This window comes from Saccopteryx bilineata, chromosome 6, assembly GCF_036850765.1.
Source record: "Saccopteryx bilineata isolate mSacBil1 chromosome 6, mSacBil1_pri_phased_curated, whole genome shotgun sequence".
Lineage (NCBI taxonomy): Eukaryota > Metazoa > Chordata > Mammalia > Chiroptera > Emballonuridae > Saccopteryx > Saccopteryx bilineata.
The window spans coordinates 180,854,662-180,881,996 of NC_089495.1; the positions used below are offsets into that span (position 1 = coordinate 180,854,662).

General features: G+C 40.8%; 1 protein-coding gene and 1 pseudogene across 1 annotated transcript in view; one reads left to right on the forward strand and one right to left on the reverse strand.

The window, feature by feature from the left end:
- Nucleotides 1–15,503: 15,503 nt before the first annotated feature.
- Nucleotides 15,504–27,335, forward strand: part of TMX4 (thioredoxin related transmembrane protein 4) — a 45,622-nt gene continuing 33,790 nt past the window's right edge. Inside the window, exon 1 of the mRNA XM_066235263.1 lies at nucleotides 15,504–15,878. Coding sequence (XP_066091360.1) covers nucleotides 15,688–15,878 — 191 coding nt within the window. The 5' untranslated portion in view covers nucleotides 15,504–15,687. The remainder of the gene's footprint in view (nucleotides 15,879–27,335) is intronic.
- On the reverse strand, nucleotides 21,769–21,885 carry LOC136309664 (U2 spliceosomal RNA; annotated as a pseudogene).

Sequence of the window (27,335 nt, forward strand, 5' to 3'; positions counted from 1 at the left end):
TCTCATTCAAGCCAAATGAAAATCCTAGTTATCACCAAAACCCAATGCCAATGTGTATGTTAGTTTTATTCATCATTGTCCCAAACTGGAAATAACTCAAATGGCCCTTAATTAGAAAAAGATAGCATAACAATGGCATATAGCCAGCAATAGGAAGGAACATACCGGTACAGCAACATGATAGAATCTCAAACACGTTATGTTATGTGAGAAAAGTCACACCGGAAAGTCTTCATACTCTGCTTCTATTGGACAACATGACAGAAAATACAAAAGTCTGTGCACCAATAATCGATCAGTGATTACCAGAGGTTTAAGATGAGGGTAGATTTGAACTTCTACAGGACAAATGGAACAGGTTTCATCAACACATAAATGGTGTAAAGGAAACCTATAGACTTATAAACCAAATACAATGTGTTGACCTTGTCTGTGACTTAATCATATCTATGTCTTAAATGACATAGCCAAGAAATTGGGAGAATTTAAACAGACTGTGTATCAGAGGGTATTAAGCAATTTTGTTCATTTTATTAGATACAGTGACAATGCAATTTCTTAGTGATATAATTCAGATGCTACTGTGAGTAAAATACTATTATACCAAGGACTTGCTTTATAAGTTATATAGGGAAATATTAAGAAAGTTGTATTGACAACATGTTGATAATTGTTATTGTTAGAAGAAATTTTTTTTCAATTTTCTTAAGATATAATTGACATACAGCACTGTTTAAATTTAAGTGACTTCACTTTTATATATTGTAAAATGATTACCATATAAGTTTAGCCAACATTCATCATTTCATATAGATACAAAAAATGAAAATAGATGTCTTTTTCTTTGTGATAAGAACTTTTAGAATCTGCTCTTATAGCAACTTCCAAAAAAGATTCTTCTGAGTGTTCAAAGGATAAACATATCTACTATATCCTTAATTTTAGTCATACCCCAAGGAGATAACCAGGACAGTTATAATTATTTGAAGAAACAAGCATTGTTGATAGCTTCAGTGCATCAGGCATGAAAAACAGCTAATTTTATTTAACCATCACACACACACACACACACAACACACACACACACTCGCAAGCAAAGTGGGTATACTGGATGCAAATATTATTATGCATATTCTCAATTCTCTGAATGCCACCCACATCCAGGAATGCACGCCCACTCTGCTCCAGCTCATGCACATTGCCTGGAGTGGGCGGTCACTTGTTCCATAAATGCTGGAACCTTCCTCATGGCTACCACTAAGCAGCCAGGCAGTCTCCAAACACCTGTGGATTTTGATGAACTAGTACACCACAGGGCTTGGGATATGGCATCTTGAGTGGCAGCTAACAGGGCTAAATTAAGCCACATGGAACAGTGGAAGGGTTAAATTCCTTTGATGCAAACTTTCACCAGCGGGAAAGAGGACGTACGTGGGTGAAGGCCATCTGATATACTCTCTGTTTTCCGCCCTCCGATGGACTGGTCTGGTGCATGTGCCAGGCTGACACATACCTGCTCGTTACCTTGACTCTGTACTTTCCTGGGCCTCACTTCCCTTCTTCCCCTCACCCCTGCTGCTCTAGATTTTCATACACACACACACACACACACACACACACACACACAAGAACACACGTGTGCTCATGCTTGCCCAAATGAAGGATAAGTGCTTTCCACCTGGCCTCAGGCTCTGTTGTCGCAGGAATCTGGACTAAAACACTTGGCTTTAGTATCCCCACTTTACAGATGGGGATCGTATTAGTGAAACGTATTCATTACTCAGAGAAGCTGAGTTACTTTGAAGTCACGTAAATAACAAGTCACAGGCCAAATCCAACCCAAATCCTAGGCCTGTACAATACTATATATATCTGTACCTGAGATAAAACAGTTCTGTCTTGCTAAGCCAATAAAGTGACCAAGACAAACTACTATGGTAATGACCTGAAGTCTAGCTATTACTCCAGAAAACACAAAATTTAATGGTCAAACTTAAAAATGGAAATGTCATTAATATATTCAGAAAGCCATAAAATCCACTAATATATTTCAGGAGGAAGAAAAGGGCAGTTATTAGGCAGAGGTCCAAAACCAAACACAACGATCTGTACTGTTCTTAGCCAAAGAATTCTAATCCTGTTACATTCTCTTCCTAGCTCCCAGTCTTCCCTGTGCCAAATATGCCATTACCAAAATTGAGTTGGCAATGTTTAACTATTGCGTATAAGCATGTTCTATGAATGTGGACAAAATAGGAAATCCAGAGATATCATGTTCTATTGGTTGTATACTGCATATTTCTAATTTATTACTTTCGCTATTTGTATTTATCTAATCATTTTTAATAGGTAGTACATTCACCTGGACAAAAAAGTTATTCCATTTAAAATCTCTATCTTACCCCATTCCCAGCCATCCAAATTCCCTGAGACGTTGTCGTGTATCTTTCTGGGAGGAAGGAATTATGTTAGATGCCTGAGATCTACTCACTTCCTTTACAGGGGACATGCCCACAACAAGCAAGGGACTAGGTCTGATTTCCTCATTTGGACTTGCAAATGGACTAACTGACATTTGTTTAGGAGAATAAGGAATTGCCTCTGAAAGGCCCTTTAGGTGGTGCCTGGCTAAGGATAGCCTATGCATAGTAAATAGAACCAGTATTTTTGTTGTGGGCCTTCTGGGAGACATCAAGTAGGCTTTACCATATATAATGGAGAAGCTTCAGAATTAAATGTGGGAGGTGATCCTGTGAGCCTCACATACACAATGCATCTCGAGATGATGGGTGAGAGAGGGACCCCTATGATGTCACAGGCCTCTCTGCATTCTCTGAGTATTTTGATTGTGGAGGCCCTTGACATTTTAAATAGAGGTTGAAACTGGGAAGATACTGGGAAATACCTCTCTGATTTCTGGGAGTATGGGTTATTTATAGAACTTCTATGCAGATAAAAAATTACATACTTCTTTTCCCAACATTTTTTTATACCATAGTAGTATATTCTACTGTTCTATAACTTGTCATTTTTTCTGTTAATTTGAAAATCTAATATATATATATATATATATATATATATATATATATATATATATATATCAGAGAAAAAAAACGGAAGAGGAGGGAATCATTTATAATGCCACCAAAATATTTGTTTGCTGTGTGGTTTTTACGTTTTCTGAAGTAAGCAAGTTTTGGGGCAAAATTGAATAAACACAGGCGGCATTCAGGGTGTATGTGGAAATAGGTACTTCCACATATTGCTCATGGAAGCATAAACTGGGACAGTCTCTGTAAAGGACCATTGGCTATGGGTGTCAAGGTAACAAATGCATATCTCCTTAAAGTCAGCAATTCTATTTCTAGAAAACTATTCTGCAGATGTACTTACATATATGCAGTATGTTGTATGTACAAGATTATCCATTACAACACTGTTTAGGAGAGTAAGTTTAGAAATAACCTAAATACCATCAAGATAAACTGACTGATTAAAAATTAATTGAAAATTAATTGAATTATGAATAAATATGGCCCTGGCTGGATAATTCAGTTCATTAAAACATTATCTTAATATGCAACATTTGCAGGTTTTATTCCCCAGTCAGGGGACATAAAGGAATAGATGCTTTTTAAAAAAATTTTTATTTATTCAGTTGTTTTTTTTTCAGAGAGGCAGATGGGGAGAGAGAGAGAAAGAGATAAGGACAGGGGGAGGAGCAGGAAGCATCAACTCCTATATGTGTCTTGACCAGACAAGCCCAGGGATTCGAACCAGTGGCCTCAGACATAAAGAAACAGATTGATGTTTCTGTCTGTCTGTCTCTCTCCCACTTCTTCTGTCTCCAAAATCAATAAATAAATTGCAATATGTATTTAAAAAATAAATTATGCATAAATGTGTAAGTTGTAAAAAACTAGGAAGTTCTATATATACCGATATAGCATTACCTATAAACTATATGTTATAACTACACACTACAACATTAACTGCTAGGAAATTGTTGATATATATATCCCGTTTTTTGTGTGTGCACCAACACATGCACTTTCCACTATGGTATACTACATGTGCTATTTCATAACCTACCTCATTCATTGTATTTTCCAATATGATCAACATTACCTTATGTTAAATAAACTTCAAGGAGATGAAATTTTTAAATGCTTTAGTTAAAATCACACACACATAGAAAATCATGCCAACTACAAGTATCTAGCTCAATTGCGTTATCACAAAATGAATAAACTTACTTCAGAATACCTTTGGCAATCTCCACTTGCTCTTTCCTTACTTGTTTATGAATTCATAATAGGTCCTCTTTGGAATACAATCTCACTTTGACAGATGAAAGTGTTCTATATACATTATAAATTTTGTATTTTAATGATAGCAAAATATTTTCCATTAACAACATTGTGCAAGTTATAGTGCTTTTCATACTAAAACATCAGCTAATCATTTACAAATCTGACTTTATGAAGTATGTCTGATGTGATATATGTGAAGCTGAAACTATTCATAAATACTTACTTGGCTGCCTGACCAGGAGGTGGCACAGTGGATAGAGGGTAGGACTGGGATGGAGAGGATCCAAGTTCGTAAACCCCGAGGTCGGCTTGAGCCCAGGCTCACCAGCTGGAGCGCAAGGTCACTGGCTTGAGTGTGGGATTATACACATGACCCTGTGGTCGCTAGCTTGAAGCCCAATGTTGCTGAGTTGAGCCCAAGGTCACTGTCTTGAGCAAGGGGTCACTTGTTGTGCTATAGCCCCCCAGTCAAGGCACATATGAGAAAGCAATCACTTAAAAACTAAGGTGCTACAATGAAGCTTCTCACCTCTCTCCCTTCCTGTCTGTCTGTCCCTATCTGTCTCTCTGTCTCTGTCTCTCTCTTTCTGTCTCTGTCACAAAAAAACCAAACAAACAAACAAAAAACTTACTTGGCTAAAACTAATAAAGTTTTCTAATGAATTAAGGCCCAAAACAATTTCTGAATATCTTTTATATGGTTGACATATATGCTATCTCCTACAACTACCAGGAGTTTATTATTTAGTGCACTGTCAACCAGAGCATTTGTAACTCACCTTGGAGATGGTAATTTGACATAAACGACGATTGGAAAATATATTCAAATACCAAATGATGCTTTAAAAATCAGTAAGTAACATCTATGAAAATTATGTTTTTGGGAAATTTAGTATTCATAGAAATTGATCGGTATCTATTACATAAAATCAAACATAAATAATTTTCTTAGAAAACCTTCACAAATATAAGTAAAAATTAGCAAATATACACATAACTGCTCTTGTTAGCATGTTTATGAATGGTGTAATATATCAATGAGTATCAGAGCTCATGGAGTCCATGGTTTGTCAGTGATTTGTCAGTTTTCTCCTTGAAGTAAAGTCAGCCTGGACTCCTCCAGTCTCTTTTCTCCCCCATCCTTGAGTAAGTCTCTCACTTAAGGATGAGCGAGACTTGAGAGGAGCTCAGATGTGTGAGGAATTGGGTGGGAGAAGAAATCAAATTTTATTTTATTTATTTATTCTTTTAAGAAGTACTCTAGGCTTAAGTGTCCCCTACACAAGACTTGAGAAATACAAGCAGGAATATTTTGACATATCTTTTGGGTGTGGCATTGTATTCTTGCTCCATAACTGAACCAAATGGTATACACTGTTATATGCCTCATGAATTCAACATCTGAGCTTAAAGTAGCATCCACAAACTAATCTACACTGATTCAATGTTTAAATTCAGCAGGTATTTGTCATATCACTCGGGATTTGGTATACATGAAGCACTATACTAACTGAAGTCTTTTCCTTGGATCCTGACTTATAGATGTTTTTTAGTTGTTTTGTTTTTGAGAAAGAAGGGCAAGGAAAGAGAGAGAGAAGAACATTGAGCTGCTCCTGTATGTACCCTGACCAGGATATCAAACTGACAACCTCTGTGCTCCAGGACGACGCTCCAACAACTCAGCAATCTGGCCAGAGCTGAAAGACGTTTTAAATGAGCAAAACACACTCCGTTTCACAAATTAAGGTGGAAAAATGTTCAGTGGTCAAGTAAGTTCACAGAGCACTAAGTTAGGGTCTCTTCCAATTTCTGCAGATATGTTTCTGCCACAGCAATCAACCAAGCAAACGAGCTTAGTTTGCTATATTGGAGTGTTTCTAAGTGTTAGCGTACTTAACATATTTACCCTGACAACCTGAAGACACTATATCAAATGCTTCAGCAGCACTTCAGTGATAGATACTCAAACACTAGGTTCTAAAACACAATCAAGGGGAAAACAGACTTGCAATCCCACACAACTCTTTCAGAGAACTCAATTGCAGGTTCGATCCCTGGTCAGGGCACATAAAAGAATCGACCAATGAATGCATAAAAAAGTGGAACAACAGATAGATGTTTCTCTCTTTCTCTCAAATTAAAAAAATAAATAAATGTAACGAAAATACATTTAAAAAAAGCCAAACAATTTGACCAATTTACAGCCAGCTAGTGAATCACACTACTTTATCTTTCTGAACCAAGAACATCTGAGAACAAATGGTTTATACCTCTTGTCTCTGACCAAAGAATAAATAGCTTAAATCACTCTGGTCAGGGAGATACAGGACAGAGACCTAACTAATGCCCTTTGTGCCGACCAAACCCAAGGACACATGAAGGCAACAGAACAAATAACAACACCAGATTACAGCCAGACAGGCCCAGGATAAAAGTAAAGCAGTGAAGCTGACCAGAGGACAATCCCAAACTCCCCTGTACACTCAGTGTTATGCATCAGCATATTAAAAACACACCTGCAAAGCTGCTGCATATCCTACTGAAACCGTCCCCTAAGGTTTTCTCCCACAGAAGAAAGATCAAAAACCCTCAAGACAAAAGATGCCAGCACTCTTCTCTCTGGAGCATGCCCTGCCTGTTTTCAGGTATGAAATTTTACTTCTTCAAAAACACTAAGGGGGCCCTGGCCGGTTGGCTCAGTGGTAGAGCGTCAGCCTGGCGTGCAGAAGTCCCGGGTTCGATTCCCGGCCAGGGCACACAGGAGAAGCGCCCATCTGCTTCTCCACCCCTCCCCCTCTCCTTCCTCTCTGTCTCTCTCTTCCCCTCCCACAGCCGAGGCTCCATTGGAGCAAAGATGGCCCAGGCGCTGGGGATGGCTCCTTGGCTTCTGCCCCAGGTGCTAGAGTGGCTCTGGTCGCGACAGAGCTACGCCCCGGAGGAGCAGAACATCACCCCCTGGTGGGCGTGCCGGGTGGATCCTGGTCGGGCGCATGCGGGAGTCTGTCTGACTGTCTCTCCCTGTTTCCAACTTCAGAAAAATACAAAAAAAAACCCAAAAAAAACCCACTAAGGGGCCCTACGAGACCTGCAACCAGGGGAGCAGTGGACAGTGGCAGCTTACCCTGGGCTCACCCCCTGAGCCTGTCTCCAAGGCCCCCTTTCTCCTCTGACTCTCCAGTGAGCCAAAGTGGCCCCACCTGAGCTCTCTCCTCTTACTTCTTCTACCCTAATCCCGTCCTTAGTGTCACTGTCCCCAGCTTTAATAAACACACTCTCGAATCACCTGGCCTAGTGTTGTGAAACCTTTTCTACACGAAGTTAAGAACCCACACACTACAGGTCGGCCTGAGCAAACCCACTCTGGGCTGGGTCCCTATCCCGTGACACTAAGGCAGGCTTTGCCCATTAGATGATTATAGAATTGTTTCCTCCTAACTTTTCCAAGAGCATTTGTTATTTGGTGCTTTTTCATTAGTTGATCTGAAATTTAACTTGATGTAAAGATCGAGGTATACAGAGATAGTCTTTTTCTTGATATACAGGAAATGTCCTAACACTACCGTGAATTAATGCAATGTCTCTCGCTGAGTTGAAATACCATTGTGGACATCATCAGTGTACATGAAAATTATGTTGCCACCCTTCCTATAAATTAGGCAGTCTTATGATTAGTTCTAGCTAGCGACTTTGAGCTGAACAGTGGATGTGCTGCTTGTAGTCTGAGAAAGCCAAAAGTTCCTGGCAGCATTTGACTTTTCTCTTTCCCTGGGATAATCATGGAGGAGACGTCATGTGGAGCTGTAGAGCTGCAAGAGTTGAGTAGCTGTATTGCAAAGATACTGCCTCTTGTTCACCTCTAGGTTCTCTGAGACCCAGGGTGGCTTTTCCATGCAGAGAAATGAGCTTTCAGAGTCAGGTCTCTGAGATGCTGTGGGTGTTTAACTGCAGTCCAAGTCTACTTTACCATGACTAATATACCACCTTTAACATATGTAAACATCCATATAGTTTGATTTCTTGAGTCTTTATTCTGATCCATTTACCTGTTTGCTTCTTCTTACACAACTACCTCCCTGTTTTATTGTAACCCTATAGCAGATTTCAGTATCTGAGAGGGTAAGATTTATATTACTGTTCTTTCTCAAAGTCCTGTGGGCTAGTCTTAAGCATTACCTTTTTAAGATAAAGTTTCAGAATTCTATAAAATTCAACTTAGGTTGAATATTGCATTGAATTTAGAGATTAATATAGGAAAATTGGTACCTACACCACATAAAGTCCTCTAGCTGTTCTTTTTTTTCTTTCATATGTCCTACTTGTTTCTTTAGGGTTTTTTTTTTCTTTTAAATGAGATATTTGCTATATTACACATTTTTAAAGAGAGAGAGAGTAAGGAGGAGAAAGAAAGAAACATCAATTTGGTGTTCCACTTATTTATGCATTCATTGACTGTTTCTTGTGTGCACCCTGACCAGGGAAAAAACCTACAACCTTGGTATAGTGGGACAACACTCTAGCCAACTGAGCTACCCAGCCAGGGCTACAGTTTAAAATTAATTCTTACTGGTGTATAGGGAGAGAATTGATTTGTATATATTTTATATTGGGACAACACTCTAGCCAACTGAGCTACCCAGCCAGGGCTACAGTTTAAAATTAATTCTTACTGGTATATAGGAAGATAATTGATTTGTGTATATTTCTATTATATGATGCTTTTTTCCGAGCTCACATACTAGTTTTGAGATAAATTAGTGAGTCTCTTTAACCAAGAAGGGGTCAGCAGCTTCTCAAGGCTCCTTCTGGCTTTGTTTCTAGTCTCTAGCCTGAGACAGTTCAGTGCATTTTCACCTGTACTGGTTTCTCCTACCATCTGTTCTAGAAAATGTCCTATTTAAATTTTCTCTCCACTCCTTGTTCCTGTAAGGCATTTAGCAAATCTGTTTGTGTAATTAAATTCCTGTACTATTATTACTTTATGGACTAATTTTACAACATGGTTTAGCTTATTTAATATTTCTGTACCAGTTTCACCATCCTCAATGGGAAAAACATTTTTTATTATTTATCTACCCTATTGTTATGAAGTCTGTAATCTTACTACAATCTTCTATCTTTCATTATCCTCTTAATATCAGGTCCCAAGGTGCCAATTTTATCAAAGTCTATTTTTGTTAATGTATATTAAAGGTTTCTACCATTGAAATATGTTCTTACTTTGTTTGGCAAATTGTTTATTTACATCAATCATTCAATGTTTAAAAAGGGTTCAGGATGCAAAAGACTGATATTTGAACTATATATGTTTGTTTATATAAATCTTATATTCTTCTGGGTCTTTTTGAAACAAGTTGAACAAAAATCCTGTTAAGTCCTATATGTCCTTAAAACGCCATGTTGTCAATGCATGTAGCTGCCCAAAGGCTTGAAAACCATTCTTTCCAATACCTTTTACATAAACAGGCACCTCACAGGATGGGCCTACCCACAAAAGGTAAAGGGGGCGAGGTAGTTCCCACTCTGCTTTCTGAAAACATCACCCACACCTGCAAACCCCCAAGCTACTCTTGATTAAGCCATCAATAGAACACAGAGGGTTCATCAGAACAGGGTAGATTATGCTTCAGGGACAAACAATGCCAACTTTCCAGAGTGGCTTTTTGCTAGATGAAAGATGACCACAAATTATTTTGGTGCTTCTTGTTAAGAAGTGAAAAACGAATTCTTCTTTCCTTTAATATGGACTGGCCTTTAGTGATCTGACCAATAGAATGTGGTAGAAGGGACATTCTTAGATTTCTGATGCAAGATCATAAGGACTACTGCAGCTTCCCCCTTAGGCCTCTGGGGGCTCTTGCTCTAAAGGGAGGAAGTATGACAGCTCTCCAACTGCCACGCTGGAGGAAGCCCAAGTAGCCACATGAAGAGGCTGATTGGATAAGAGGGGTGTTTCATCAGTCCCCAGTTGCTCCAGCCATCCTGTACCAGGTGACATTCTAGACACGTGAGCCTAAAAGACTTGAAATAACTCTAGCCTTAGCTCCCACTGTCTGACATCCTATGAAGAAACCCAAGGAAAAGCAGCTTCACTGAGCCTATCAACTCCTAGAAACATAAATTATGATATTGGGTGGTCAGTTATACACCAGAAGCTAACCCAAAAAAGCGTATCATAATGGAAGTTTATTTCTTGTCTATTCAGAGTTCATTAAGAATACAGGGGACCATCAGGGCAACTGTTCCCCATGACTCATCTCAAAAATTCAGGCTTCTCTGGACTTCCTAGATCATGAGCTTTTCTCTAAAAGTTCCACAGCAGAAGGGAACACTGGAGCGTCTGGCACCAGTGATTAAAGCTTCAAACTACAAGTAGCACATTCACATCCCTTCTGCTTGCTGACCATTGGCTAAAACTGTTACAGTGGTAGGCGTAACTTCAAAGAGAGTGCGGAGGCATACTTGTCTGCAGTCTGGGAAAGAGGAGAGGACTGGCTATTATAACACAAGAGGTCCAGACCCAGAAAAACGATCTGAGGACCAGATGGAGCAGACACAGCCTTTATTACTTACACGTAGGGGCAGCTCCAATAGCCCCCAGTTGGTGAAAGCTCTGCGCCCCCCTTGATAGCTAAGCCCTGGACAGTTACTCAGGTGAAACTCTTTGTCTACATGCAAGCCAGCAGGTGACCAAGAGGTAAGGGGCAGGGCACATGCCGATCTGTGTTGTCCCTCCCCGATACATATCTGATGACTCAGTTTCATCGTTCTTAGTAAACCCTGAGGTACTGTTTTACTACCCTTTATCTCATGGCCCGTGGTCAGGATCCATGACCACAGTGCAGCTGCAGAGAGGGAAGGGCCATGTCCAGCATGACCCTACAACTATGCATGTACCACATTCTTCCTCTTTCTTCTGCTATTGAGTCAGCTCATCGGAGTACAAAGAATTCCTTTTCCAGGGTAGAGCCATGGACTTCTGTGTAACCCAAGCTACCCCACACTGCTCCCAGTGGAAACTATGGCCTAGGGACAAAAACTTTCTCTCACATACCAGGTATCAATCATCTTAAAACCATAACGTCATTCTTTAAACATATAAAGGATTGAGCACTGACCTAGTTACCTGTGCTGCATAACAAAATGCCCCAAATCTTAATGGTTGAAAGTAACGTTTATTGTTTCAGTTTGTGTTGGTGAAAGGAGCCACTTAAGCTGTCCCCTCTGGCTATAGGTCACTCTTAAGGCTCAGAGTAGGGTAGAGGATCTGCATCTAGGTCACTCACATGGTCGTGCACAGGATTTAGTTCTTCAGAGCTGTGGCTGAGGCCTCTGCTCCTCACATGTTTGGGGAACGGAGAGTAGCTTTGTGTTACTGGAGCGTGGGGGACTGTAGGAATGGTGGGCCATAAAGTGAACAAAACTGAAGCAGGATCGTGAAGGACTTTGCGTACCGTGATAAGTGAATTTGACTTTAATTTGGAAAAAATAGAGTTTTAGAAGTCTTATAGCATGCTATTGCCTCCAACGATAATACGTAATGTTTACTGAATCATATTATGAGTTAGGCATTGTATTTATCTCATTCAATCTTCACAGCCATCATATGCAGTATGTCTATTAGTACCTGCCTTTAAACAGAACCTTGGTGTTAACTGATTTCAGCCACAAGTCACATTGGTGGGAAGTGTCAGGCTGAGATGTTCATCAAGGTTTGACAGCCATTGCTTCCCTGCCCCTGGTCTGTGCCATCCCACCGTGAGCTTGTTCCCACACACTCTTGTTATATTCTTCCCTGCTCGCCTTAGTCTGAAGGCCAAGCAATGCAGTATTTTTTTTAAAAAAATTTTTTTTGTATTTTTCTGAAGCTGGAAACGGGGAGAGACAGACAGATTCCCGCATGCGCCTGACCGGGATCCACCCGGCACGCCCACCAGGGGCAATGCTCTGCCCCTCCGGGGGGTCGCTCTGCCGCGATCAGAGCCACTCTAGCGCCTGGGGCAGAGGCCAAGGAGCCATCCCCAGCGCCCGGGCCATCCTTGCTCCAATGGAGCCTCGGCTGTGGGAGGGGAAGAGAGAGACAGAGAGGAAGGAGGGGGGCGGGGTGGAGAAGCAGATGGGCGCTTCTCCTATGTGCCCTGGCCGGGAATCGAACCCGGGTCCCCCGCATGCCAGGCCGATGCTCTACCGCTGAGCCAACCGGCCAAGGCCACAATGCAGTATTTAAACACACATTTGGGGTTAGAGACAGGAAAAGCTTCAACAGTAGTTTCTTTTCTTTCTTTTTTCTTTTTCTTCTCCTTTTCCCAGTGTGTGTGTGTGTGGGGGGGGGAATAGGGAAAAACAAATGGGTTCAGAGACATGCACACAGGTGGCAAACCATGACTTTTTTCTCTGAAATATAAGATCATGTTTCCTTGCATCATTGCAGCCAACTGTGCAGAGAGGTGAGGAGACAGAGAGACGGGAAAGTCTCCAGACATTTGCAACAGACCGAACCTCAGCTGCAGGTCCCCTACCCCTGACTGTGGCCCCACTTCTGACAGTTGCTTTCACGGTATCACCCTCACCTCCTACTATCTTATAGATTATTAACATTTTTAATTGAGTCATTTTTAAAAAATCCTCCCTCCTCTCTCCAAATTTTATTTCTGGAGTTTTAAAAAGTAAATTCTAGACAGCATATTATTTCAACCATAAATATTTCACTATCTGTAACCAATAAAAATATATTCATAACACCATTATCACACCTAACAAAGTTAATGTAATTCCTTCATATTGGATCTTATTTTTAAGAAATTTAAAAAAACACAAATCACAGATATACAAAACCTACACTGACTAGGATGGTCTAATTCACATGAGTCCATTCTTTTTATAAGCAAAACAAAATGTTTTCCATTGAGTTTATAGGATTGACCTTGTTAGACAAAGGTCTTAAGGTCTGTGCACTTCTTACTAACTGCTATTCTTGTTAAATGTTAAAATGTAGCACAGTATTTTGCAGATAAAGCAGAAAACAGGATGAGCTTGACAGGAACTCAACCTGATAAGTGTAACCAACTCGAAAGAAGAATCTACATGTAATTGACCAAATGCTGTATATAAGCAACTGCTAAGCCTCCTTTAGGGGAAATAGAGCTTTGGACATGAATCCACCTCCAAAGTAAATGAACTGCCTTGTGACAACCTTCTTGAAGACAGGACTCTAAGCTGCAAAACAAACCCCTTAAGTTGGATAACAATATGTATACAATAACAGTAACTCTTAGTAACATTTATTGTAGGAACATTTTAAATTTACAATGTTTGTAATTTCCAGTCACATTTTGATTAAAGGCAGGTACCACATAGAACTTAGCTACTATGAATTAACACCTAATACAGGTAGACCTTCTCTGGAGGCAAAAATAACCTTTCTTAGTGTATGTTGTAGATTGAGCTCATGTGCCCTGAAATAATCATAGCTCTAATAGTCTTTGAGTTAATATAGGATCACATATTTTTTATGATATATTGATCACTGTCAACAGATGACTATAGTCACCAATTCAATGCCAACAGGTATCCCCGATTTGGAGTGCAGTGAAGAAAGGATCTTTATTCAGAGCAATACAGCTCAATTGTGATACAGTACCTCTATGAAAACTCACATGGTTGTGCAACAGCCCAGGGACCAGGTGGCCCGGGACCCAGACCCCTTTCCAGTTAGACAACTCTGCTGTGTTCTATTTTGGTGGCATTTTCAGCTTAGCATGGGAAACACAGACCTCAATTTTTTGCTGGAAAGGGAAAATGCACACTCAGACTCAAAGGGGATTTGGCTTATCTAGGCACAAGTGCCCACTCCTGGTCCCTGATTGGTCTGTCCTTATGCAAATGAAGATTCCAAATCCTTGAAGTTTGATTGGCCCAAAGGCACAGTCCTGGTTGGTTAGAATAGAGCATTGTTTGAAGATGTGCAGTCCTATTGGTTGAAGTAGGATTCCAGCAACTCCTTTATAAGGGTTGGCTCAGATGGTGGAAACACAGTGCAAGCTAGCTGCTCACTGCAATGCAGGCTTTTCCTTATAAAGCACACTTTGGAAAGCTCACCAAACTTCTGATTATATTTCAGTCATACACATAAGAGTGTGGTGATCTCCAGGTACAGATACACTAATGTATATCTAGAAAGAAATTTGGAAATATTTAAGACTTTTTTTCTTTTTTTGTGTGACAGAGACAGAGAGAGACAGAGAGAGGGACAGAAAAGAAAAGATGGAAAGGAAGGGAGAGAGATGAGAAGCATCAATTCTTTGTTGTGGCTTCTAGTTGTTCATTGATTGCTTTCTCATACCTGCCTGGGGGGGGAGGGTACAGCAGAGCAAGTGACTGGTTGCTCAAGCCAGCGACCTTGGGCTTTAAGCCAAGAACCTTCGGGCTCAAGCCAGCGACCATAGGGTCATGTCTATGATCCCACGCTCAAGCCAGCAACCAGTGCTCAAGGAGGTGAGCCTGCTCAAGCCAGATGAGCCTGAGCTCAAGATTGTAACCTCTGGTTTTGAACCTGGGTCCTCCGCCTCCCAGTCCAAGGCTCTATCCACTGCGCTACCGCTTGGTCAGGTAAGACTACTGTCATTTTAAATTTGACAAAACTGTAGCAGAGTGTGAAGTGCATTTAATTGCAGCTGGCAATATTCTTAACTGACTCATTTTATCTAGTAGTACCCTCGTTTTAAAAGTTGTTTATAAAATTACAATTGTTCTTGGAAAAAAAAATACAACAGGATAGTCTAGTCTCACTGTTACCTCCAATTAGGCAATGATATTTCAATACACATGCAGAAAGTGATTTTCCTTGCCCTTTCAGCAAGACACGCCCACCACGTCCCTCCATTTTCCGTTAAACAGGTTTATGGTACTTTGCCATCATTGTTATTGTTGATACTATTGAGGAGACGAGTTTTTAAATTACTGGTTATATTTCTCTTTAGAAAAACTCACACGTGCCAGCCCTCTCCCCCCACCCCCCGCCCCCCCACTGTGTAGCCTGGGCACACGCGATGCACGTTCTAACTTGAGCCACATGGGGTCATCTGTTTATTTTTGCTTGGTGGTACGGAAGTAGGGGGCCGTTGCCTAGGCAACCGACAGCCCAGGCTACGCGGCGGGTCTAGGCGGGAGGGGGCGTGGCCTCGGCGCGCCGGGGCTGAGAAGAGGCGGTACCCGCCGCTGCGCGTGAGCGCGGCCTGTCGGCGCGGCGGGGCGGAGGCTGGGCGTGCTGACACCCCTCCGGTTACCTGGGAAGGCCCAGTGGGGCTCGAGGGAAGCCGCAGCCCCGCCGCTGCCTCTCCCCACACGCCCTGCAGTGGAGCGTCGCTCCGCGCTCAATATGGCGGGCGGGCGCTGCTGCCCGCTGCTGACGGCGCTCCTGGCTGCCTGGGTCGCGGCGGCGGCGGCGGTGGCGGCGGCGGATGAGGCCGGCCCCGAGCAGGCTGCGCTGCCGGCGGAGCAGAGCCTGGTGCTTCCCATGACCGCCTCCAACTGGACGCTGGTGATGGAGGGCGAGTGGATGCTGAAATTGTGAGTGTCCCCGCCCGGCCCGCACGCTACACCGTCTTTGCGGGCGCCGCCCTCCCGGAGCCAGGCGGGACTCGCCCTCAAGACCCGGGCCCGCTTCGCCCCCGACCCGGCTGCTCGCGCCGCGCATGCGCGCCCGGCCCTCCGCGGTGACAGTTGAGGGCAACCGCATCCCCTCGCCTCCATCGCCTTGCTTGCCCCCTGCTTTCGGGAAAAGTGTTTTAGGGATAAGAGGGGTGGGCAAGCAACTTACCAAGGAGAGGGCGTCGAGAGGGGGACGGAGAAACTGCAAAAAACAACGTGCTCTTGAAAAAGATGGGGAGGTAGAGGAGAAAAGGCGGCCATGCAGTGTCATTTACGTGCAGCACAAATATTGTCGGAGGGTATGCGAGGTGTTTGTTGAATAATAGTTCGGTGGAGGGCAGACCAGTTGGTATAAAGCATCTTCGACTTCATTTTGAAAGTCCTTGTGAAAAATAAAGCAAAAAGATGGGCGCTTTTGCAGTTTTAAAACAAGATTTCAAATAAATGTTACAGTTTTTAGAGGTAGGAATTTTTGGGTAAAGATAACAATTATGCTCGTGTCTTAAAGAAAAGGACATTAATAAACTGCCACTTTTGAACGGTAGAAGGTAAATCGTAGATGGTGCCTTTGGTTGAAGGAAATGGGGAAATATAGTTAGGAGCAGGCAGGGGGTTGTTCATAGATTAAATTAACTTCTAGGAAGAAAGTAATCTTGTGCAAGATTTGAAATAGGGTGCAAGTGTTTGGATAGACTTTAGAGGTCATAATGGTGGGGTTGCTGAGAAAATGAATCTCTGGAAAGAGATCACGGAGACCACCTTTTCTTAGCCTGTGGTTTCAGCAATATATATACTTGACCATTACTACTTGGTACTTAATTTCTCATTGAGGACACAGTCACACCACTGGATCTTTCCTTTATTTGTCCAAGACAAAATTTTGAATTTTTCAATTTAGATACAGGCAGATGTGATGAAGTGAAAACGTCCCTGTGAGATCGGGGCCAAAAGTTATGTCACTTAGCAAATTACGTTCCAAACAGAATGCACTTCATCCCTCAAATATACATTTACCTATCAATAACAAAGGAGGGGATATTTTAGAGCTCAGAGTAAAATGCCTTTGGTAGCATAATAAATCAATGAAATTATTGTTAAAGAGATCTGTAGATACAAAGCTCTTATTAAAATAAACCACTTAACTACTTTGAATGGAAGCGAAGAGGTCATTTGCCATTTAAGAGAGAAACATTTTAGCAAAGTGGAGCTTTATTCCAGACTGTCATATCTGTAGTAATTGTAAGAGTTTTGGAGAGACTGCACTTTTGTCAGCTAGTGCTACAGACACTTTTTTTTTTTGCAGTAAGACCTTCTTACAAAAGTTTTTCTAGACATCACATTTCTGATTAAAATTTGTATATGTGCATAATGGAAGTCAAAGCAGAAACGCCTTTATAGTTTCTTTTGGAATAGCTTCTTTTTTCTTCTTTTTTTGGTAGAAGAATTAAGAGTACTAAAGCTGAGGTAAATGTTAAGCCAATTTAAGCTTATAAATAGGCAACAGCCAACAGCTCCTATGCTTGGTCATGTTGACATGACAGTACAAATTTTATTTCTCCATGAATGTACAAGCCTAGACAGTAATCAGTTGCTTTAAGCTTGTCATGTGCCCTTTGTATGGAATGTGTTTGGGCTGTGATGTATGATGAGACTTAAAACCGGAAGTAAGCTGTGTAGACATTTGAGATCATTCTAGAAGTTCTCTTCCTGAAACAAGGCTGAAAGAGGACTTCACCCATTGCATCCAGCTTTCTATGTACTGAACCTAGGTGCTTGTACCGAAGAAATATTGGGGCTCTTGTCTATTTATGATACACCCTCTCTCACCTTAGACCAAATTGAGCACTTTAACCCTTTGAATTGTACGAACGTTCATGTACATCCTCGTGCCTCCTGACCATCCAGAGTACAATTGTACACGTACGATGGCAACATTAAAAAAGGCAAATGTATGTTCTTCTTGTTTTGATAAATTGGTTATCAAACAAACATGATTTTAAGTTAATAAAACTGTAACTGGAACTAATTTCATATTTTGAATAAAAACTCACTCCCGGGAGTCAGCGAGCATGAAAAAAACTCACTACTCATAGTGGGGTTAAAACAATATCAAATTTGTATATTCTCAGTACTGTACCTCTTAGAGCTTTCATGTTAACACTTTGTTCAGGCAAATTGGTTATAGTAAGTAGAAATTGTTAGAGGTTCACATTGTTTGATAGCATATTTCACTTCTCTAAAGAAGCAAGTTAGGCTTGCTGAGAGTGCTCAGAAATTGACATTACTGTACTTTGAATGAGAGTTCTTTATTTATTCATTTGCTTATATGCTTCCTCTCTTCTGGGAATTTTTTCTTTTATATTCCCCTTTATTCAAAGCTCCTATAATGCAATTCCTGGTTATGTTGGTATCAATAATTCATTTTTAAGAATTTAACAGTAACAGTGTTTGCTCTGAGGCATGAATAGCTTTTTATTATAAAATTTAATTTGTTCTACTTTCAGTCAATTTGTTTAGATCCTTGCAATTTAATTTTTTTCTTTTTTTCTTTTTTTTATTCAGTGATAGGAGGGGAGGCAGAGACAGACCCTTGCATGTGCCCGACTGGGATCCACCTGGCCAACCCACTAGGGGATGATACTCTTCCCATCTGGGGTGTTGCTCCTTGACTCAGTTGAGCTCTTTTTAGAGCAGTGGTTCTCAAACTCTTTAAAGTTGGGGCGCATTTAAAATCCTACAAATAATTGTAGGCACACTATATACAAATTTCTGAGAAATATGTTATAATAATTAAGTCAAATATTAAAGAAAAAAATATAAAATCCAAGTGTGTTTTTATGGTAATTAAATGAAATAAATATGACAAAATTAAATTTATTCTGACATTAAAAAACATTTTTGTTATATTTTTTGAATTATGCTTTTTAGAATTCATAAAAAAGAGGGGTTAAAAATTAAAAAATGACAAAATTATCTTTATATATGTAAATATATTCTTAGTAAGATTTAGTAAATTCATCAGGTCCTGGTGCAAATGTGTTAGATTTTTCATTCTTGTGTTTATGAGAAACATGAGTCTGACAGGTCCTAGCGATTTCTTCAATGTTTGGACATATATTTGAAAAGCAAACTGTCATTTCCTCGTCAATACGTTGAAGAATTCCTCTCTTTTTACTCTTAATTGTGTTGAGCATAGAAAATCCTAATTCACATAAATAGGATGTTGAAAATTGTAGTAAAATGTTCAAAGCTTTTTTAGGTATTGCCACATATTCTTCTTATATAGAAATCCAAAAGGCTCAAAAAGACAATTCCTTATGTTTAATCATCAATCCAGGATCAGTGGATATAGCTGCCAGTTCTTCTTCTGTTAATGTTAAACCAAAATCACTTGAAACTTCCATAAATGGGTTTCTAATTTGATTGTATTGTTCAGTGTTAAGTGATGGAAAATGCTGTAAATTAAATTCTGCCCATCAGCCTTCAAGTCCTATTTTCTTTACACTTAACTTTTGCTCACTTCCTGAATTGGATTCTTCAATATCACACTTCTTTTTGAGAAATCTATCCATTTTATTTGGGTGTATTTATCTAAAAATAATATAATGATATGTTAATAATAAATATAATAATGATGTGTTAAAGAGAGCGGTATTTCCATAATGAAATGGTATAATAGAATAACTATATTTATTTTTATATCTGAGCACATGTTGCGAACCAGTGCAGCTAGTAATTTTAGGTCCCAAGTGGGAACGGTGTGGAATTAAGAAAATACGGGGTCGGGAGGGTCCTGTCATTGCTGCTGGCAAGAACAAAGCGTGCCCCAGAACCACATCTTGCTTTATTTATAGGGCAAAGTGGTCCATTAGCTGAAATCAATGAGATCTTTGATCATCTTTGCCTTGGGTTCCAAGGCAACCCAAGAATTTTACCAAGTGCAGAAAACCCCCACCATACATATCATCTTAACTTTACATCAAACAAAGGATAGAAGAAACTTGCCTCCAATCTTTTTGGGGAACATGGGGGGTAGTGTAAACAATCCAGCACCACGGCTTAACAGCCTTTTGCAATCTAATCAGGCAAGTGAGGTGGGGGTTGGGCAGACTGTCAGTTTATAGCCAATTCCCCACACCTCTGTCCCCCAAAAATCTAAACTCCAAAAAACCTGTTGGGTTTTTTTGTCCCCAACAGGCACATATCAATATTTCTCTGGAATACAATAGGGCAGTGGTCCCCAACCCCCATGCCGCGGACCGGTACTGATCCGTGGGCCATTTGGTACCAGTCCACAGAGAAAGAATAAATAACTTACATTATTTCCGTTTTATTTTTAAAAAATGACCCGAATCCCTCTGTTACATCCATCTAAGACTCACTCTTAATGCTTGTCTCGGTCATGTGATACATTTATCCGTCCCACCCTAAAGGCTGGTTCGTGAAAATATTTTCTGACATTAAACCGATCCGTGGCCCAAAAAAGATTGGGGACCACTGCAGTAAGGCACACCTGGAAATCTTCTAGGGTGCACCAGTGTGCCCTGGCACACACTTTGGGAACCACTGTCTTAGATATAGCCTGAGGTGGAGGCAATGGAGCCATCCTCAGAGCTGGGGGCCAGCTCGTGGCAATGGAGCCATGGCTGCAGGAGGACAAAAGAGAGAAGTGAGAAGGGGTGGGATGGAGAAGCAGACGGGTGCTTCTCCTGTGTGCACCAACTAGGAATCAAACCTGGGACATCCACATGCTGGGCCAGTGCTCTACCACTGAGTCAACCGGCCAGGGCATAATTAAATTTCAGTTAAAACAAAACAAAACACTTCTCTGCTAAGGAGAAATATCAGTTTAAAAATATTCACAATTTTAAGATCTGAAAAGTTCTTCCATTATTACATATTTACATTTTCATTAATGCTGTGAACTGATATATTCATTTTTTATCTTATTTTTTGTCTTCATATGTTCTTTTCTAATTCCTGCCCCCATTTCTGCCATGTCTTTCTCATTGGCTTTCTGTACTTTTTTCTATCAACCTCTGATGGAAAGTTTGCTCTTTCTCAAGGTTAGGAAAGGTTATCTACTCTTTAAAACGCCTTCTAGTGTTTTATTCCCATTGTTTCATACTATCATTGAGCTGCTTTGTAACTGTTTGCTATTTTCAACACTTGCTTGGCTCATTAATCAGTCTTTGAGAAAACTACTTTTGTTCTTTTGTAACACAGAAAGAAGTATGTAATATAATACATTCTTTATACTGTTCTGATACCTTGTACCTCTAAAAGAAATATGAAGATACTCGAATAGCTTAATTTTGACCCACCTATCTTTAAACTTATACCCAGAGAAAAAGTATGTCTTTGGGTTAAAATTCCGCTGTAAAGCGTTATAGATGTTTATAAAGCACTACTCTTTCTGACCTTGTTCTTGGGATGATCATGTTTCAGAATTGCAATTGGTCATCTGGTGGTGCAGAAAAGCCTCATTTTCCTAGGACCTCTAGTTTGTTTGTTTTTTTTGTATTTTTCTGAAGCTGGAAACTGCGAGAGACAGTCAGACAGACTCCCGCATGCGCCTACCGGGATCCACCCGGCACGCCCACCAGGGACGATGCTCTGCCCACCAGGGGGCGTTGCTCTGCCGCAACCAGAGCCACTCTAGCGCCTGGGGCAGAGGCCAAGGAGCCATCCCCAGTGCCTGGGCCATCTTTGCTCCAATGGAGCCTTGGCTGTGGGAGGAGAAGAGAGAGACAGAGAGGAAGGAGGGGGGGTGGAGAAGCAAATGGGCGCTTCTCCTATGTGCCCTGGCCGGGAATCGAACCCGGGTCCCCCGCACGCCAGGCCGACCAGGGCCTAGGACCTCTAGTTTTTATACTGATAAGAACAGATACTACACTTGATCTTAGCCAAAAGGCCGAGAAGCGATTCTAGTTTTTATTATTGTTTTCCCTATATCCTTATTTTACCTAGAGAGAATGGCTTTAACATTGTTGCCTTAACCTTACCCATGTCAGACAGTTATAATATTTTGCAGTGTATTAGTGTAATAGTCTTGATTTGGTGGTTAAATTTTTGATAGTCATTGCTTATCATGTTCAGTTTCAGGGTTTGAGGTCTGATAAAATGAAAATGAATGAGTTACGTTCTTTGATTCCCAAGGACTAGCTGTGTACTGTGCCCTGAAGGAAATAAAATTATATGTAGCATTCATTTATTTAGCAAGTATAAATATTTACTGAGTGTTTCTTCTCTGTCAAGCATCTAGCAGTGGTTCTCGCCAGGGCAGCATTGGCATTTTGGATTAAACAGTTCTTTGATGTGTGGGGATGGTTCACTCATTGCAGACTCTTTGGCATCCTCCTTACATTCTGCTAATCATGTGACATCAAAATAATTTAACAGCCTCCATCCACTATGCACATGTCCATATATATTTGAGTGACAACGACTGTGCTAGGTACTGTTGTGGGTATTTAAAAACATGTAAAGGAGGAATTCATAAAGTAACACAGAAGTACAGTGTGTCTGTAAAGTCATGGTGCACTTTGACCAGTCACAGGAAAGCAACAAAGGACGATAGAAATGTGAAATCTGCACCAAATAAAAGGAAAACCCTCCCAGTTTCTGTAGGATGATGTGGCTGCATGTGCACGTGTGCAGATGATGACGTAACACCGTGTATACAGTGGAGCAGCCCACAGCCATGCTAGTCGAGATGTGGACGGTACAGAGGAAAGTTCAGTGTGTTCTGTGGCTCGCTAAATTCGAATCCGTGACCAAAGTGCAACGTGACTATCGGCACGCGTTTTTTAATGAAGCGCCACCACATAGGAATAACATTACTCGGTGGGATAAGCAGTTGAAGGAAACCGGCAGTTTGGTGGAGGAACCCCGTTCTGGTAGACCATCAGTCAGTGACGAGTCTGTAGAGGCTACACCGGATAGCTACCTAAGGAGCCCTAAAAAATCTGTGCGTGAGCCCACATCGAACTGCACTGAATAGGTATGAAACTGGGAGAGTTTTCCTTTTATTTGGTGCAGATTTCACATTTCTATCGTCTTTTGTTGCTTTCCTGTGACTGATCAAAAGTGCACCATGACTTTAGGGACACACTGTATTTGATTTCAAATTGTTTCCACAAAGAGTATTTATCCATATCATCATTGTCATTTCAGTCACAGTGAACATTCACACTGCTCGTATCACAGGTTCTAAATGCTGTCTTATTTGATCATCCCAGTAGTCAGGTACAGAATTAATCATTCTCATTTACTAGAGGAGATGAAAACTTGACAAGATTAAAGCTTTGATTAAAGCTGGATCCTTAGTACTGTATTTCCCCATGTATAAGACACAGCTTGTTTGGAAAATTTTGGGGTCTAAAAATTGGGTATGTCTGACCTGTGGTGGCGCAGTGGATAAAGCGTCAACCTGGAAACACTGAGGTTGCCGGTTCGAAACCCTGGGCTTGCCTGGTCAAGGCACATATGGGAGTTGATGCTTCCCGCTCCTCCCCCTTCTCTCTCTCTCTCTCTCTCTCTCTCTCTCTCTCTCTCTGTCTCTCTCTCCCCCCCTCTTTAAAATGAATAAATAAATAAAAATTAAAAAAAATAAAATAAAAATTGGGTATGTCTTATACAGTGGTTGTAGATATTTTACTTGAATTTCCTGCTTTTTCATGCTTGTTTTGCTCTCATTGTTGAAGACTGATTTGTCATCAGACACAGATGAGGACAAGCTAATGGATGGGAGTTTTGACAGTGATGAGGAGTTGTATGAATTTTATGATGAATAAAACTTGAGTTCAATAACTTTATGTAATACATTTTCCCCCCAAATTGAGGTGAGTCTTATACATGGGGAAATATGGTAAGTTGTGGCCAGAGGGTGAACTAGAATGCAGGCCTAACTTTGAAGTCTCTGGTGCAGGCCATGGAGAGGAGCTGGGGACTGGGGAGCCGGAAGGAAGACAGAGTCCGGCTGGTGTGCTTAGGCTGTCAGCTAGCCAGCACCCTGGCCCTCCTCAGGAGGATTCTTTTCCCTGTGGGAATCAGGGACCTATCCGTGGTTTCACCATCTTTCTAGCTTTTGCAATGGAGAGCATTATTGCTGAATGCTTCTTTCTGACATGTTTCACCACTCAAAGGGTGCTCTGACTTACTATGTGTTGGGCAGATAAAATATATTCTGCTCACTTTGTTAAAGATAGCGCTGCTCATGTGGAGGCCATCGCCCAGGTGATATTAATGTGTATCTCTGAGGGCTGTGGGCAGGCAGGATCCTTGTAGCTTGGGGCTTGGTTTTAGGACTAAGCCTTTCCCACCCTTTTTGATGTGGGGTGGTACAATCCAATTATGCCTCAAATAAGTGACTTCGTATCAGAGACTTTCTTATTTTGTATATTGGATTAAAGGTTTTGATTTCTACACTATAAAATGAGGGCAGAACAGGAGCTTGCTCTCTCTCGGTTCCTGAGATTAATATTAGAGGAGAGAGCAGAGGAGAGCAGAGAAAGGCCACGTGGAGGAGGCCAGGAAAAGCAGCCAAGATGGTGGAGTGTTGAGTGAGAGGCCAGTTTGTGCAGTTTATGCAGGGAGAAGGAAGGAGATGGGGAACAGAGGTGAATAAGTCTGGTGAGCTAGAAACCTTTGATTCTAGGAAACTCGGATAAGTCAGTGGCTTTGTGAGCACTGAATGTGAGTGGGTTTTGGAGCCCAGTGTGTGTTTTTACTTGCCCGCCAGATGCAAGCTAGAATTAAAGATGATGGCCCATCAGTTTTTGGCTCCATTGTTTCTTTACCGACTGTCCGAATCCAATGCGAACCTGCCTGGGCCAGGCTGCTGTGATGGCCTTGGCCACTGGCTTTTACACTATGCCTCCATGAAAATTATTCTTCACTGTGCCTTGTTTGTATCTAGCATGGCCCAAATCACAACTGAAATTGTAGATTAATGTATATGCTTTTGTAGTGAGTTTTTGTCTGACTCCTAAGTGTTTAAGAAGAGGAACTAAGTTTTTCTTCCTGTTTCTCTTAAAAGCCTTAATTAACTGTCAAGTACTAGGTCTGTTCAATGCTTTTTGACTAAGTGAATGAATAAATAATAAACTTTATTTGTTCCTTAAATGAAGAGCTTCCTGCAGTATATCAAACTGAAGGAAACACACATAGGTTTTTTGTTAGGCACTAAGGGCAATCACTCTTATCGACCATTTGTTTGTCGGTATAATAAGCATTTATTTCCTAGGACCTGCCAGGCATTGAGAAGATACGAGCAATGCACCAGTCACGGCCTTCATGGAGTGTTCATTCTTGTAGAAGTAGTGAATTCCTTTTTCTCTAGCAAGTGTTACGGTTTTGTAGAGCTGTCAATTTTTATTTTTCCTCTACATAAAAAAAAACTAATTTTTTTTATTGATTTTAGAGAAAGAGATATATAGAGAGAGAATAGAGAGAGAAACGTCAATTTGCTGTTCACTTATTTGTGCACTCACTGGTTGTTTCTTGTATGTGCCCTGACCAAGGATCAACCTGCAACCCTGAGTATTGGGACAACGCTCTAGTCTAACTAACTGAGCTACCCAGCCGGGGCTTCTCTGTATTTTTGGTAACATTCTTAGAAGTGAACTAAAGGACTGTATTTGAGGATAAGATTTTCAGCTGTTGGGTCATTAGGAGGTTATCCAGATTTTCTAAAATGAAGGGTGGCACCTGACATAATGAAGGTGTCATTTGTTGGCATTTTGATTTAGATTAATTTAATAAGTTACAGAAAGAGGAACCTAGTATACCTCTTTCATGGTCATTATCAGATTGTTCTGAGCATTTTGGTCACAGTAAGTTCTGAGTAAACATGAATTGCATCTCATGACTCATCTCACTTCTGCAAGGGGAAGAAAAGAGAATGTACTGGGAATACTGGTGAAATTCAAGCCAAGACAAAAATTGCTCATTACTGGAGAGAATTTTTAGTAAAATGTTATTTCTAGGAAATATAATTAGTAACGCCTTCTCTGAAGTGTTTTTCAGTGTACTTAATGCAATTTCATACCAAACTGAGTTATGCAATTAAAAAATCAAGGTACCTTTAACCACCTCCAGACAGCAAAAATTTAAGTATAATTTGTGCATGAATGCTCACACGGATAACAAAAGCATGTTGTTGAATTTGTTTTCCAGAAAAACAGTGAACTGATATCAAAGTTCCTGTATTTTAATGGTGTTTGGTCTATCTGAATAGGTTTAAATGTCTTTATGAAGCTTCCTAATTTTATAGACCACTGTCATCTGCAAAAAATTATAAATAAGAAAGATACTGTCTTATAGATTCCATGACTACAAAGGTACTAATTTCTATTGGTGGTTCTTAAATTGAAGAAAGATTAATTTATACGTAAAAGAAAAAGTTAGACAGGCCTGTTCTTTATCGTAATTAGAAGAAGACTGCCACTATGAACTAATTTTAAGAAACAAATGAGCCTGACCTGTGGTGGCGCAGTGAATAAAGTGTCCACCTGGAATGGTTTAAGACCGGTCAAGGCATGTATGAGACGCAGCTGCTGTGAACTGATGCTTCCCACTCTTCCCCCTCCCCCTTTCTCTCTCTCTAATCAATAAAATCTTTAAAAAAGAAACCAATGAATATTGCATTCAATCCTTTCCAATGAGTTTTATTGATGTGTATGCACATAAATTACATTTATGTAATATTGGTTCAGATGATGGTGGAAATAATGGTTCATGTAGGGTGTTGTATAAAGAGCATTTTATTGAAGCTTAGGCTTTTGCAGTAAGATCTATTTGGGGTTGAAATAGAAGGTGCTTACAAGGCTTTCAGCGTCTGATCTCCATTTGTCCTGCCAAGGATAAAGTTCTGTCTGGCCTTCAATAAGCCCACTATAGAAACCAAAGTCCATATATGCTACGTCATGCTTTAGCCCATATCAAAGCTCAGTCCAGTTCAGGTGCTGCTTAAAGCCTGTATTTGGGAGACCGTCTGCTGCCAGCCCGTGCAGCATGGCTGCCAGTGGGCTAGCGCATTCCCGAGCAGGAAGGCAAAAAGGACTGGACCTTGGTTAAGCCCGTGTTTATAACTTTGGGGCTGGAAAGGACTAGCTTTCGTTGAGCTAACTAATCAGTTTCTTTAAAATTTAGCTGGCTTGCATTGGTTTCTCCTACTAACGAACCAGATGCTTCTTCTAGGCTAAACTGACAAGCCTCTGTGGTCACCATTTTGGCTCCCACTGTGCATGTCTTAGAGTGGAAGCGCAGAAGCACCTTCTCCCAGAAGATTCCTCCCAAACCTGTCTGGGGGGCTGAGGCACTATGCATTTCTGAAATGTGCAGTTGAGCCTATGAATACTTTTTAGCCATATA